This window comes from Notamacropus eugenii, chromosome 6, assembly GCF_028372415.1.
Source record: "Notamacropus eugenii isolate mMacEug1 chromosome 6, mMacEug1.pri_v2, whole genome shotgun sequence".
Classification (NCBI taxonomy): Eukaryota; Metazoa; Chordata; class Mammalia; order Diprotodontia; family Macropodidae; genus Notamacropus; species Notamacropus eugenii.
In genome coordinates, this window is record NC_092877.1 from 36836351 (window position 1) to 36852059 (window position 15709).

General features: G+C 42.0%; 1 protein-coding gene across 4 annotated transcripts in view; it reads left to right on the forward strand.

The window, feature by feature from the left end:
• TRIM66 (tripartite motif containing 66) overlaps positions 1-15709 on the forward strand; it is a 103934-nt gene that overhangs the window by 55377 nt on the left and 32848 nt on the right. For all 4 annotated transcript variants that reach the window (XM_072619495.1, XM_072619494.1, XM_072619497.1 and 1 more), the window contains one exon: positions 1448-1609. In XM_072619495.1, coding sequence (XP_072475596.1) covers positions 1448-1609 — 162 coding nt within the window. The remainder of the gene's footprint in view (positions 1-1447; positions 1610-15709) is intronic.

The following is a 15709-nucleotide window of genomic DNA, read 5'->3' on the forward strand; positions in this document are numbered from 1 at the left end:
CTCTTTGGGAACAGAACCACTTGGCTTCCCTCTGTTCACTAGCTCCCTTCCTCCCCCGCTACCTTTATTTCTCCTGCCACAATCACAATATTACTGTACTCCCTCACAATATCATTTTCCCAGCCACATAATTTTCATCTGCTTTTTCTATCCAAGTGCCATAGATATATTTCATCTTAAAGAAAACACTTAAGACCTTACATCAGTGTTTTAACAGATAAATCAGACTGGCTTACCCAAATTTATAATCATTTTGGGAGGAGAGAGGGGCTTCTTCCCCAGTGGTAGGAAGAGACCCTAGTGAACTATAAGCTGAATGCCAGTCAACATTGGGTCTGCTATCATTGCTAAGAAGGCAGATATCACATGCTCCTTTGAGGTTTTCTTCTATGTAAGTTCTATCCCAGGAGGCTGTAAGCTGTAGGGCAAGAACACTAATTTATGGCATGCAAGCTCCCTGGGCCTCAATTTTCTTATCTGTAAAATGGAGAAATTGAACTAAATGTCCTCTAACATCTCTTCTAACTCTAAATTTAGGATCATATGCTTTACACTTTCTGATGGTGAGAAGGAATAGTTCCTTAGATCTCCTCTAGGCTTTGTGTTTTAGAAGAACTTGTCCAAAGTGTTTTACTCAAAATCAATAAATCAGTCCTAAGCATTTGTTAAGCACTTACCATGGGCCGGGCACTGCCCTGAGCAAGGGAAACACAAAGGAAGCCAAGCCACGAAAATGACCCTTGACCTCCATTCTAAGGGGAGGAGGGGGAGCAACATGTAAGTAAATAGGTATGTACAATGTATATACTGAGGAGAAGGAAGGTAACCCTAGGGAGGAAAGCCCAAGAGAGCTGGGACACTGGGAGAGGCCTCATACCCTGCAGAGGGGGCATTTAAGCTGCATCTTGAAGAAAGCCAAGATTCTAAGAGGCAAGGTGAGGAAGGAGAGATAAAATCAAAGCATAGGCAAAGAAGAGGGAGTGTCGTGTGTGAAGAATAGCTCAATGGGTCTTTGAGTGTGTGAAGGAAGTAAAAGGTGAGGAGAATGGAAAGGTAGAAAGGAGTCCTGTGGTTCATAGCCTTAAATACCCAAGGGAGTACTTTGTATTTGATCTGGTGATAATAGGGAACCACTGAAGTTTGCTGAGCAGGGGGTATCATCATCAGATCTATGCTTTAGGAAAATCACAGACCACTGAGTGGATGATGGATTGGAGAAGGGAGAGACTTGAGTCAGGAATAGTAGTTGGGAGGCCATTCAAATGTTCTGTGCAACATGTGATGAAGTTCTCAGCTAGGGGAATGGCAACATGAGAAGGGAGAGATGTTGTAACTGTAGAAACGACAAGAGTGGGCTGACAGAGTGTGTGGGGTTGTATGTGGGGGGTGATGGGGAATGGTTGTTTACTCCAGGGTGAAGTCTGAACACATGTCTTTTCCCTTGCAGGCTTGTGAGGAGCCCAGTGTACCTGAAGGCCCAAAGCCAGTTCCACCTCTTGACAGGACTGTAATCCCTCCTTTGTCCCAGGCCATGGCAGAAGATGCCCCTGCCAGTGGGCACCCTCTGGACAGCACCATGCAGCCCTCCTCTCCTAATCCAGTGAGAAAGGTACTGATGAAGTCAGCTTCCCTGGAGCCAAATGACCCACAGTCTGGCTCTGGTGGCATAGTAAAAGAGTCAAGAATTTTATGGGGTCACCAGGGTTGGACTGCGATAGAGGGCAGGCAGGACCTGCCCCAGTGGCCTACAGCTTCTGAAAAAATGGATGACGGGGTTTAATGCTGGGTTTAGGTGTTCTTTTGTCAGCATTCACACTGCTACTTTTCTGAAATGTGAGGAGTGTCCAACATCAGGCCTACTTCTTTGATTAGAGAGGCGAGTAATTAGAACTGGAAGGACGTGACTTCTTTGTCCCTTTGGAGCAGGTTCCTATCTGTAAGGTACTTGTAGGATACATAATTTCATCAGTATAGACACCCTTTTTGCCAAGGCAAATCATCAACACTTCATGTCTTCATAGAGAAGTTTTCAAGAGGTGCTCTGGCTGAAAATGAAAACAAAGAAATTCATCCCTTAGTGCTCAGCCTTCTGCTGATGAAATCTCTCTGTACTTGGCCAGACTGGTCCTTGTATATATGTATACATATATTCCATTGTTGGACTTATATTAAAGCCTTTACAGCTTTGTAGGAGGGATGAGATGTTGGATTTTCACAATGTAGCCTCAAGGTCTCAGGGTTCATTTCTACACCACAGCAAAGTGGGACATTCATGTAGGATCTTTATCTGGAAAAGGGAGAGATGTGGATTAGAAGATCTCTAAGGGACCTTCTGGCTCTGAAGTCTGATAAACAAAGGCAAAATAGTAAAAAATACTTAGAAGTTTTAACCCCTTCAGTGGTTTCCCTACTGAATAGGATTAACAATGCAAACCAGTTTACATGCTTGGCTTCACCCTCCCCCCCTCCCCCCGTAAGGATAATGTTTACATTTTGGCTAATAGCTACCTGGTGAATAGTTACTAGTTATGTAGCCTTGGGTAAATTCATTCACTTCTCTGAGCCTCAAGGTTCTGTTTGCAAAATAGGGGATTAAATTTACTGAGTTCTAAGGGTTCTCCTAGCTCCACCAATCTGGGATTTCTGATGAGATCAGAGATCGGTGTTAGTTGGTCTAATGACCTTTTTTTCTCTCTCTCCCTTGTATTCTTTCTTGTATAACTTAGCATTGCCCTCTTCCCCCCATCTCCATCACATTTGTCGACAGTTTTGAGGGCAGCTGTGAGGTAGTGGAAAGGGTCCTGCCTGAGGGGTCAGGGGCTCCAATGATCGTAGACTCTGCTCTGCACTAACTTGCTGAATGATCTTAGGAAGGGTTCTCTGTGGCCTTCTGCTTCTCAGACTGTAGAATAAGGGAGTCTGATCTTTAAGAGCTGTTCCAGTCCTAAGAGTTTGGTTCAATTCTAAATTCTGTCTTGTCTGATTCTAGGTTGGAATCAATCTCTGGTGGAACGGCTGGGTTAGTGAGTAGAAATAACTGAGTTTCCCTGTACCTGCACCCCAAGTTTATATTAAACAGTATATCCTAGCTCCATTTTGATGAACTCAAAGACCAGTCAGTACTTTTGGTCTGATACTTTTGTCTTTCTCTGTCCCATCTCTTCCTACTTATCCAGTTTAGCCTTGCCCACCTCACCCCAGCTTTTATCAACTAATCCACAGTCTGGGAGGCATTTGTGATGGAGTAGAATCTTAGAGCATATTAGACAGGCTGGCCCTGTCCTTAGAAACCCCAGGAGCCCCTAGAGGTATTATCCAGTAGCCTGGTATTGTAGGAGTTGGCTTGTTCTGCTGTTCAGATGTGGTTCAGCCCTACTATGTGTTCAGAGTTCTGCACCCCTGTGGCCTCTCAGGGATCTTTCTCCCTCTCCTAAGTTTTCCTGATTACTATGCCCTACCTCTTCTTTCTCTCCCCCTTGCCACCCTTCCACCCCTCTCCCCCTCCCCCCCAGTGTGCTTGTCAGGCAGGGTTCTGATGTAGGGATCTGGCTTGCTGAGTGAGCTGGAGGCTGGAAAGGAAGAAGGTAAAAAATAGAACTTTAACTAGGCATATTGCAGAAGAGTTATGTGTCCTATGCAAATTGAATATAATTTTAATGCATATTCACTCATGTCTGTACTATGTATGTACCCCAGGGAGCCAAAAAAAGACCTTCTGGTCCCAGGAGCTCTAAACAGCATTGTTCCTCCTGTGCAGTGTCAACTTCTATGTTGGACCCTCATTCTGGACTGAGATGTGGCTGGTATCCTTTACTTCTTTGAAGTAGAAATAGCCTGTGACCAGAAGTTTGGAAATAGATTCTCATCACAGCTTGGCCACTAATGTGTGACTTTGGCAAGTCATTGGTTCTTGATCCATTCTGAGCCTCAAGTCATTGGAACCTCTTTTTCCTCCTCTGTCAAATGGAAGGGATCAAAGTAGTGACAGGGAGCTGGGTTTGTAGTGAGAAAACCCTAGTTTGAATTTCAGCCCTGTGGTTTTTTATTTACATGATGGTAGACAGCCCACTTTGCCTCTTCAGACCTAGGATTCTGCACCTGTAAAATGAGGGCAGTAGGCAGCTGATCCCTAAGGCCCCTTGTAGCAGTAAAAGGCTTGATTCTAGGCTCTTTAAAGCCCTTTCTGGCTGTAATGTCCTAGGGCACTGTATCCCTATTTCTGTCTTAAACCACAAGCCCTAGGAGGGTAAGGGATGCATATGTACATCCTTGGATTAATCTTGGCTCCTGAGTGGGGAGCTCCCAAGGAGCCGGCCCTTGATGCCAGTGATGGTCATAGGGCCAGCCTCTTCCAGGTAGACTCTGGAGCAATGCCAGGGTCCAGTAAAACATGATGGTCTAGTCGATGCCTGTGAGTTGTATGTTTGTAGGCAAGTCACTTTAACTTTTAGGATTTCCTCTTCAATTTCCTCTTCTTCAAAATGAAGATAATAATACCGAGAACATTTGCCTAAGGGTTGTAAGTGAGGTTCCAATGAATCATGTATAGAACATTCTTTGTAAACTGCTAAAGTGTGACGCCAATGCCAGTTATAGTTGATGATAATGATTATTGCTGCATAAGTACCACCAGGGTGCCCCTTGGTGCCATAGCCTGCCAGCCTACCAGGATCTTGATAAAGGACAGTGGGACTGGCACTTCCATGAGCATGAAGATCATGAGCTAGAGTGAACATTGTCACTGACTGACAGCTTGATGTCCTTGAAGTTCAGCACGCCTTAAGTGGAAAAAGCACTGATGAGTAAGGACCTGGGTTTGAGGGTTGGCTCTTGTTCTTACTAGTCGTTTGACCTTGAGTAAGTCACTTCATCTCCCTATTGCTCATTTTCTTTACCTATGAAGTGTAGGTGAAGATATATCTACTCCCGACCTTGTTGGATTGTTGTGAGGGTCAGATGAGTTAACATTTTTCACAGAAAGAATTGAAGCCATTTGCAGAGAGCTACCTCTCCTTCCCTCCTTTCTCCTATTGCTCAGATGCCTTCTACACTATCCCCTTCTTCACTCCTCTCTCACATAAAGAGGTGGCCCTTCTCCTTGCCAGGGCAAATCCCTCTACATACACAAGTGATTCCATTCTGTCCCATCTTCTCCAGCAAATGGTCCCCTCTGTCATCTCCATTTTTATTTATATTCAGCATCCTCTTGTCTACTAGCTGTACCTTATTGCCTACAAACTTGCCCATGTCTCTCTCAGTCTCAAAAAAATTCTCACTTGATCCATCTGTCCACATTATCTGTTGTCCCATATCTTGTCTACTTTTTGTGGCTAAACTTGAGGCCACCTGTGATTGAAGCCTCCACTTCCTTTCCTCTCACTCTCTTCTTAACTCTCTGTTGTCTGCCTTCTGACCTCATCATTCAATTGAAATTGCTCTCTCCAGTTACCAGTAATCTCCTGGTTGCCAAATCTAAAGGCTTTTTTCAGTCCTCACCCTTCTTGAACTCTCTTCTTACAGCCTTTGACGCTGCTGATCACCCTCTTCTTCTCTGTAGGTTTTTGTGGTACTACTATATCCTGTTTCTCCTCCTCCCCCTCTGCTTCGCTGGATTTTCATTCAGGTCATGCCCTCTTAAAGATTGGTCTCTCCTGGGGCTCTGCCCTGGACCCTCTTCTCTTCTCTCTCTATATGGATTCACTTGGTGATCCTATCAGCTCCTGTGGATTCAATTATTGTCTGTATGCTGATTATTCTCAGATCTACTTATCCAGCCCTAACCTCTCTCCTAACCTCTCTCTACCCATGCATCTTCAACTTCCTATTAGACATCTCCAACTGGATGTCCTATAGACATCTTAATAATCACCATGTCCCAAATTGAACTTACTCTCTTTCCCCCAAACTCCCTCTGCCTTTGAACTTCCCTGTTACTGCTGAAGGTACTGCTATCCCCCTAATCGCCTGCAACCTGTTACATTCTCTACTTACTCTCTCACCCCCATATTTTTGCCAAGTCCCGTCAATTTAGCTTTGTAATATCTCTCGTATATACATCCCTTTTTCTCCCCTGACATTGCCACCATTCTGGTGTGAGTCCTCATCACTGCATTCGTAGACTATTGCAGTAGCCTTTTGGTTGGCTTTCTTGCCTCAAGGCTCTCCCCAAACTCTAGTCCACCCTCCAGTCAGTTATCAAGCTAATCTTCCTAAAGTGAATGTCTGATCGTATTAGCCCCTCATTCAGTAAACTCTGGTGGCTCCCTTGACCCTCAGGATCCAATAAAATCCTCTTTTGGACATTCAGGGCCCTTAACCCTCACCTTTCCAGTTTTCTTACACTTTTTCCCCCTCCCTGCCTTTTATTCTGTGATAAAGTTAAGTGGCCTCCTTGCCATTCCTGACACAAAACACTCCTTCTCCAGACTGGACATTTTTCCTGGCTATCCTCCATGCCTGGGATCCTTTCCCTCCTCACCTCCACCTCCTGGCTTCCCTAGCTTTCTTCAGATTCCTGCTAAAACCTTACCTTTCCTGATCTCCCTCAATGCTAGTTCCTCCCTTCTATTGATTATCTCCATTTGAGTCTATATACATCTTGTAGATAGTTTTTATCATGTCATCTCCTCTATTAGACTGTGAGGTCCTTGAGAGCAGGAAATGACTTCTATCCTCCTTCTAGTGCCTGGAGCACAATTGACACTTAGTAAATGCTTATCGATTGACTGACTGACATATATAGAAAGTACTTGGTAAAGATAAAGCACGATGCGAATGTCATTTATTATCATTTTGTTCTTCTCATCTTCTCGGATAGGGATTCAAGACAAGACTGTATCCTGCTGTTCTCTTTTCTTGTCGGTGTTACTCAGGCAATTGCTCAGACAGCTAAAATAGCACCTTTGTATATCTAAATAAAAGTTTTAGGATGTGAGTTCATCCTCTGGAGGCACATGGAAAGCACTCACGTATGACCCCAGTAGCAGACAGGGCTAGTATGATATATACCTTAGCCTGTTCCTCAGTAATTCAGCTCTCTTCAGGTAGGTAGGACTCTGGGTAACCTTGAGGGCTCTTGGTCTCATGAGGGTTGGCATGGTGACATCTATTAAAAATGTTGCTGCTGAGTTTTTTAATGAATCAATGTTCTGTCTCAGAGATTGTGGGCAGTAGTTTGGCCTATGATGCTGTCCAATTCTGGTACAATAATTGGCTGAGTTCTTCAGGATATTTGATGTCTCTGTTTGTAGCACGGAGACTTATCATGGCAGTCCATGACAGTGAGTTTCTAATATATGCTGCTAGCCACCAGGTTGTGTATAACTTGGTGTTTAGTAGGTGATAAACTATTACAGCCCATAACAACAGATAATACAATCGCTACTATTACATTGTATAGTCTTTGTTGATCACCATATCTGAGCTCCAGTTAGCTAGACTTCAATTAGTCTGTATTATTAACAGACTTTGCCCCTCCCCATCCTCCTCCTCTTCCTCCTAGTAGAGTGGATAAAGGGATAAAGAGCAGACCTTAAAGCCTGGAAGACCTGGGTTTAGATCCTGCCTCTTCTATCTATTGGCTTTATGACCTTGGACAGGTCATTAAACTTCTCAGTGCTCTAGGAAACTTTCTAAGTTGCAGAGAAGATGCCAACTTGCACTTGCAGAAGGAACTTTCTCAGTGGGGAATACCTTCTGTAAGTGGAATTACCGGGCCAGTCCATAACTCTATTATTTAATATCGTATTGTGCATTTCAGGTCATTAGAGTTCTTAAACATCACATCTAGCTCCTTCCTCCTGGCAGCAACTGCTCCAAATAAAGCTCAGCAGATGTTTTGCTGTCCTCAGCACAAAGAGTGAGCTCTTTGGCTGGTGTTAGATTGCACAGGACAGTTGGATGGGAGGAGAATATCCAGTCACCTGCCACTGTAATGAGCTGCAATAAGATTGTTGGATTTCTGTGCCACAGCCTCCTGTTTTCCTTAGGGGCTCAAGTTCTCACTTAGTTCTTTTTCAGAACTTGTGCATAGTTTTACCCCTGAGCCAAAGTAATCCTAATAACCTGTTACCTCCCCTAATCTGCAACCCTAGAACTAGGGACACCTCCACTGCCTGTCTGGCGGCTGCTGTGATAGTATTGTAAGACAAGCAGCTTCAGGGGATGTCTCTGCAAGCTAGTGTTGCTTCATTACATCATCATGAGACATTTCCAATTCATTAAACCAACTTTTAGCTTTTAACTTCTAGCATTAACTTGTGTGACCTTTGTTAAGTCTTTTCGTATTTCTGAGCACAGTTTCCCTATCTGTAAAATGACAGGCTAAAACAGATAATCTCTAAGATGCCTGTGAATGTTAACATTTTATTGTTTTATTTCAACTCACTATGTTGTAGGCACTCATAGGGGCTAGGAAAGGAAAGATAAAAAAATGAAGTGGTCCCTAAATATTTTTTTCAGATGAATTGCTGTCTTCCCCCTCTCCCAGCTTGCATTTGGGAAGTTGTTTTTTTGCTTTTGTTTTTCTAAATCTGAAACCCTGTGGTTTTTGATCCCACAGACTCAGCTACTTCCCCTCAGTTGGTAAGATATTGGTAGGAGCAGGTCTGAGAGCTGGGCCTCAAAACCCCTTCATTTCATATATGGCTCTTCCTGGGACACTTGTCTCCTCAGTGTGTTAAAACTTTAATGATGGAAAGCTGTCTTGATCATTGTTGCCTGGTTGTAAATTTGCTATTGTTATAAGATAAATGAAAATTCTCAGCAACATTCATGGCACTCACATGGAAAACTAGAGAATGGTGGTCACAGTCAAAGTGACACAAATAGATTTACTTCTGTCAGATGGCAAAGGCTAAAGACATTATACCACACCTGGAGACACCATCTGCCCAGGAGCATCATCAATACTCTCTGATGGTCAGTGACTGTCCTGTAAAAGTAGTTCAGACTTTTGTCAAACCAGATCTATTTTTTGAAAGGCATCTGCTTTATTAACAACAGTTGAACCGTTAAGGGAAAAGAGACAATAGCTAATGAGAGAAAAGAAGTAGATATGTTTCATAAGTGTGTTCGTAGGGGTCTGAACAAAAGCTATCCCAGGAAGAACTTTCTTCTTGGATCAGGGTAGAAGATGTTGGGGAGAGACTTTCTGTTTTGTATCCAAGGATTTGGGGAAAAGATCACAGTTATATGCCTCCAAAATTACCACAAAATGACTGGCAGAAAGAAGCTCCCAGTGAAATGGAAAAATATCCTAGCACTTCTTTTCTTTTTCTTTCCCTAACCACCTTGACCTGATTTATCCCCTCTTGAGATAAATCCAATAGAACCAAATTTTTCAAGAATCTACTTGTAACTAAAGGGATGGAAAAAATGAATGGAAATATAACTTTAGGGATTATGTCTTCAAGAGAAATGTGTGAAGTGCAAGATTTGGATCATTAAGCAAACTTTGAAGAAGATGTTCTTACTTTGTTTGCTGTAATACAAGCAGACTTTTAGTAGATACACAATCTTTCTGTGTTTTGGGAGCTATTTGGATGGCCTGTGAGCAGGTATCTGCATCTCACTGGAGAAGGCTGTATCTCAGTTTGCTATTTTGTTGTCTTTTGGTGTAATAATACACAATTCTGTAGACTTTGTGGCAGCTAGGTGGTGCAGTGGCTAGAGGACCATGCCTGAAGTTAGGAAGACTTATCTTCCTGAGTTAAAATCTGGCCTCAGACACTTAGTAGCAGTGTGACTCAGCAAATCACTTTAACCCTGTTTGCTTCAGTTTCCTCATCAGTAAAATGAGTTGGAGAGGGAGATCTTGGCAAACCGCTCCAGTGTCTTTGCCAAGAAAATCCCAAATGGGGTCACAAAGGGTTGGATACTACTGAAATGAGCGAACAAGAACAACAGTAGACTTTGCATATGTTAACTTCACTTAAATCACATAATAACCATGTGAGGGAGAAAGGTAAGTATGAGTACAATACTTGAAAAGATGTATAATTTTATCTGTGTGAAGACTCCCTTCTTCAATGCAGATTTTGACCCCTTCATACCTTAACAAATCTGGAGTCAGCCAGGTTGATGAACACACCGTCTACTACTGCCTTGTTGCTGAAGAATTTCTAGTTTGGTAGGACGTGGTGAACTTCCATTTTCTTAGAACAGCTTCAGGGCTTCTGCCACTGTGAGACAAGTAAGACTTCAGTGGACAAACAGGGGTCTTATTATTCCTGTTTTGTAGATGGGGAAATCGATTCCCAGAAAAGTACATTGATTTGTTCATGGTTACCTACAGCTAGTATGTGGCAGAGCTGGAATTCAAACCCAAGCCTTCCAACACTGAGTCCATTGCTTAGTTTACTCTACCATGCTTCCTTTCAAGAAGGTTCATTATGCAAGAAGCGAGGCCCAATGTGAGTCAATCCTTCAGTAAGTGCCTGGTGATGTACAGGATGCTGGGGATACAAAGACCCTGCCTTCAAGGAACTTGCATTCTGTTGGGGGAGACAACACATCTCTGTAAGCATACACAGAAGGAGTACAATATAAATATGGAGTCATTTGAGGAGGGAAGGCCTGCAGGTGACAGCCAAAGGAAAGTCTTCCTGTCAAAGAAGTTGACTCATGAACTAAGTCTTGAAGGAAGGAAGGGATTCTGTGAAGAGGAGGGAAGGCACAGGGGACAGTGGGCATGAAGGCATTAGGATATGAGCTGGAGTGGCAGATATGAGGGGAGCCCTGAAAGGAAGTCTCGAGTAAGTGCCCCAGGATCTGTCCCTGACTCTGTTCTGTTCAGTCATTCTATCAGTGAATCTGAGGAGGATGTAGATGCTCATCAGATCTGAAGACGATGCAAAGTTGGGAGGGATAGTTAACACTCTGGATAAAAGACACAAGATACAAAAATATCTCAATAGGCTTGAGTAATATGGGCCAAATCTAATAAAATGAAATTTTACCAATGCATGTAAAACACTACACCTGCATTTTAAAAATTAACTTTGCAAAAATAGGATATGAAAGCCATGGAAAGACAATGGTTTGTGTGAAAAAGAAATGTGTCGTGCTGGTTTTGGATCCAAACAATCAGCATTGAATCTCTTCTCTACCACTTTGGTATTAATGTAGGCACATCACTTCTGTTTAAGATACAGTTTTCTACGTACGGAAAGGAGGACATTGAAAGTGATAATGATGAAGATGGAAAGATGTCAGAGGAGGTAAAAGACTGCAGATGAATCCTCAGACTGTATGCCTTCATTGACATTTCTCCTGCCATTTTCTTCTCTCAGACATTAGAGACTTCCCCCTCTATCTCCTGGACTTCTTAATAGTACCAGAGTACCAACAGTAACCCTCTTGGGATAATTATCTTGATTTAAAAACAGACTAGAATAGACATGGTTTTACCTCTCACAGACTTTATAGGGAGGCTAACCATGGAGAACCTGGGAGTAAGATACAGTAAGGTCACTCCCCATTGTTATATGATTATATGGTTCTCTTATTCAGGCTAGGAGGCAAGCCTTCTTTATAGTTCCCTTTGTCTGCTAACTGGAGTACAGCCTCTTTCCAGCTCAGTCTTATAACCCCGAGAAGCCTGTCTTCTAGGTTTTATTTCCAACTCAAAATCAAGCTCTCCTGACTAAGTAAACAATTACCTTCAGGTTGTTTCCCCAACTCCTGGTCAAACTTGAGCTACACATATATTGTTCCATACTCCCAAAGAAGTCTTCTGTTAAGTTCCCCAAAGATCTATGCCTGCATGAGATCTTTCTTCCGGGCGTGAATGAATGAGGTGGGAGCAAGGATGGTATGCACTCCATTTATTGTCAGCTAGCTCAGAGTATATACAAGCATTCTACTTCCATACATGCAAGAAGTTTGTAAACACTGTGTGCTGAGCTTGCGTTCTTGGCTGTTCTTGTTCTTGCTCAAGATAATTGTGAAGGTTGGTTATTGCATAAGAGTGGTCCATCACGTAAATCATGCAAGGACATGTCATCTCAAAAGATTTCTCCTGAAGGCATCATGACCCTGATAACCCGAGAGTTCCAGACCCCTTACAGTCTTCGCTTTCTCAGACTTCTCATTTTTAGTTTTTCTTAATCTATGCATTCATGCCATCTTTTACTTTTTCACTCCTGTTTTCTTCCCTCTACCCCAAGGCCTGAGATGACAGGTCATATTTCTTACATTCATGGTTATATATGATTGTGTATGCTCTTTAGTCTAATCTATTCAATTTAATTAATTTCAATTCTATGCATATTAAATGCCTGTGCAGAGCACTGTGTTAGAAATTGAAGGAGGAGATAAGACATGTCCTTGTGGAGTGCAGAGTCAAGGGGGAGGATGTGAGATAAACAGAAAACTATAATTACAGTATATGATTTCCTTGAATGAGTAGGCTCTAGTAGGCCTCAGCTTGATCAGGCTACAACCAACCTTCATGCTATAGAAGATTATCTCTATGTATTACTGTGAAAAAATTTGGTGATCAGTTTGCTGATAGCCTCTGTATCTTCTAAATTCTGTCTTCTCTTTCACCTTTTGACTCTTGTATTTAACATCATCCATTTGGCGCAATCCAAGACAATCCCTTTTCTTCAGTTTTTTAGACCAGTATAAATTTCACATCAATATTTCATTCTCAAAATAATCCTTCAGACCACGATTCTTGGTCAAAAAGCCTGAGAACCACCAGTGATCCAGTGATTGAACTTTTCTGGCTTAGTGAGCTCTCTTGGCTCATCTTTCATTTTCTTCATTTAAGAGTAGCCTAGTATTAATGTAGGACCTCTGAGTATTTCCCATATTCAATTTCCATGTCACCTGTTCTTTTTCCCCAAATAGGTATGATGATAGTAACTTTTATTCAACAGTCAGAGTTTTGGCAACTTCAACACATCAGAACACAGAAATAAACAAAAAAAGCTTCTAAGCATCAAGAAAAATAGCTGCCCCAAAGTCCTAGTGCCTTTTACTTTCTTCAAGAGTCATCAAGCCAGCCTTCATGCCCTCGTCAAAGCCTGATGTCTTAGAATGGTGGATAAAAAACAAGGTTACTGGTTGAAGGGGTTAGTTATCTGGTTTTCCTTGGCAACTCTCAGATCTTGATAGATTATCACAAGGAAAAGATTTGGAGGGTGATGGTGACTGAAGCTGCTAGAATATTGTGAAAAAAGTTGACAAGAAGAGAAAGACAGCAGAGTCACCAATTAAAAAGAGAACCTGTTGGGGGCCATTTAATGTCTGGGCAAATGTCTCAGTATACGACTAATCCCTGAGGGCACTCCGAGATTATAGCCTAGTCATATTGTTGGTTCTGAATCATTGAGAAAAGACTAGCTAATGCTTTGCCTCTGTTTAAAAAGGTAGGAAAGATTTCTGTCAAAGATGGTTATTATTTTTGTTTGTTTGTTTCAGCACCTAAGGTGGAATCTTTTAGCTATCTGGAAAATCACTTATGTGGAATATCATATTCTCTAGAAATCTCTGTGATTAAGTTAAACTCAGTTTATATGCACATATAATTTGTTTGTTTTCTCCTTAACCATTCTTCCTTAGAACAGTAACTGTGTAATTAACAGCAAAAAGATAAGGTCATAATTCACTTGTTATAAATATGCATGTTTGTCAAGGCTGCTCTGTGGTGAGAGCTATCCTGCAGATTTTGTATAATCTCTTTATGTCAGTTTTCCATTTAAAAAAATTGGGAGAATATTAAACTTCCTTGAACTCAAGGGGATCAAAATCAGAGGAGGATAGAATCTTAGGGACTATTTGGTAAATTCTGTCAAGTTAGGGGTGAGGAAATGTGTCCCAGAGAAATGATAGCGCCTCAAATGGGTGGCAGAGCCAGGACTATTGTCCAGGGGTCTGGATCTCTAGGCCAGTATACTTTCCATTGCACCATGATGCCTCTCTTCTGTAGGGACCATTAGGATCATGATGTAACTTCCTTGAGATCTTTAGAAGAGAGGTGTGACAGAAAGAGCATAGGCTAATATAGGCAAGAATCATCAGTCCAGAGCAGAAAGGGATGTCATAGGTCATCCAGTCCTACTTGAGGAAGCTGAAGCTCAGGAAAGTGAAGAAACTTGCCTGAGGCCACACAGGTAAAAAAAAAAAATGTGCCCGAGCTAGCTGTCATTGGATTCTGGGTCTTCGTCTGACTCTGGACCCAATGAATCAACATCCAGAGAAGCTAATAATGCCAGATTCATAGAATCCTAGGATTTAGAAATGGAAAGTATCATTGAGATCATTCAGTTTAAGCCCTACATTTTATGGACACTGAGGACCAGAGAGGGAGAGTGACTTTAATAATGTCACACAGTGACCTGTTTGAATATATTAGTAGTTCTCTTCTCTAATTTAGATAACTGGTAGGGATGTGGCAACTATAGAAATTAATGTTTTTTCCTCTTAAGAGCCACTCACACGCAAATCAGAGATCACATACAAATAAAAATTTTTTTTCTTTTAAGGAGTAAAACAGGAGACATAAAACTCTACTTAACAAATTAATTAAAAATTTAAAAGCACTTTAGTTTCATAGTAAGGGAATAACATAAAATAGGAAAAAGCAAAAAATAAAATAAAAAATCAAAATAAAAGGAGAGCAGAAGGACCCAGAGACCCAGGATAGAAATAAAAGATGAGAAAAGACAGAAAGGAGAGCCAAGAGAGGTGAGAGTGAGGGTGTCTCTGTTTAACTGCTGCTTTTGTTAGATCTTTTAGAAGGCACAGGAATCAGAGTAAATTTTTTCACTTGTTATCTCTGTCCTTTGAAATGTTCATTAATAGCTCTTTCTGTACAACAAAGTGAACTTGATTTCTTTGCAAACATCAAAGTGTAATTTCAAAATAAAGGCTTGTTTTCCCTTGGAATTTTGAAGATTTTGTGTGTGTGTAGGATTATCTTAGGCTTTAAAAAAAAACTTAGCCTGGAAACTTGCAGTGTCCATATGTTTGCACAGGTCTCTTCTGAAAAAAAAAATATTCTCTCACGCAATCTAGCATCTTCATATCCATTATCATCTTTGATCACCAAGGCAGGGCTAGCCAACCCTTCCCCCCCTACCCCCCTGGGGATAGAGCTGAGACTAGAACCGAGGAGGGGCCCACTCTTTGTCCTCCTCAATGCCCAGGGTTGTGACAGTCCATGTGCAGAGGAAAGAACGAGGGGCTTAGAGTCAAATGAAGTGCTTTCAAATCTTGATTGCTCCATTTACTTGCTCTGTGACTTTTAGCAAGTGGCTTCAGCCTCATTTTCCTCATGTATAAAATGAAGATAAGATATTATGCACTGTTGTGGGGGCAGGGGAATGCTATAGGGAGGAAAATATCAAAGAAATCTATGCTCCCATATTGCCTGGAGGCCATGCTTGATAGAGAAGTCAAGTCAACCAAGCATTTATCAAGCCCCTGCAGCGTGCCCTGTACCATGTTAAGTGCTGAGCCTACAAAGAGAGACAAAAGAAAATTCCAGGAGCCCACAGTCTAATGAGGCAGACTACACACAAACAATTATGTCCAAAGAGCTATAGACAGATGAATTAGCGATGTTAAGGGGACAGGGGAAGATGGTGCTTTAGGTGAGACTCAAAAGGAACTAGGGAAGCCAGGAGTGGAAAATGAGAAGGGAGGGAGTTCCAGATATGGGGGACACCCAGGAAAAACACCCAGAGTCCAGGGGATTGAA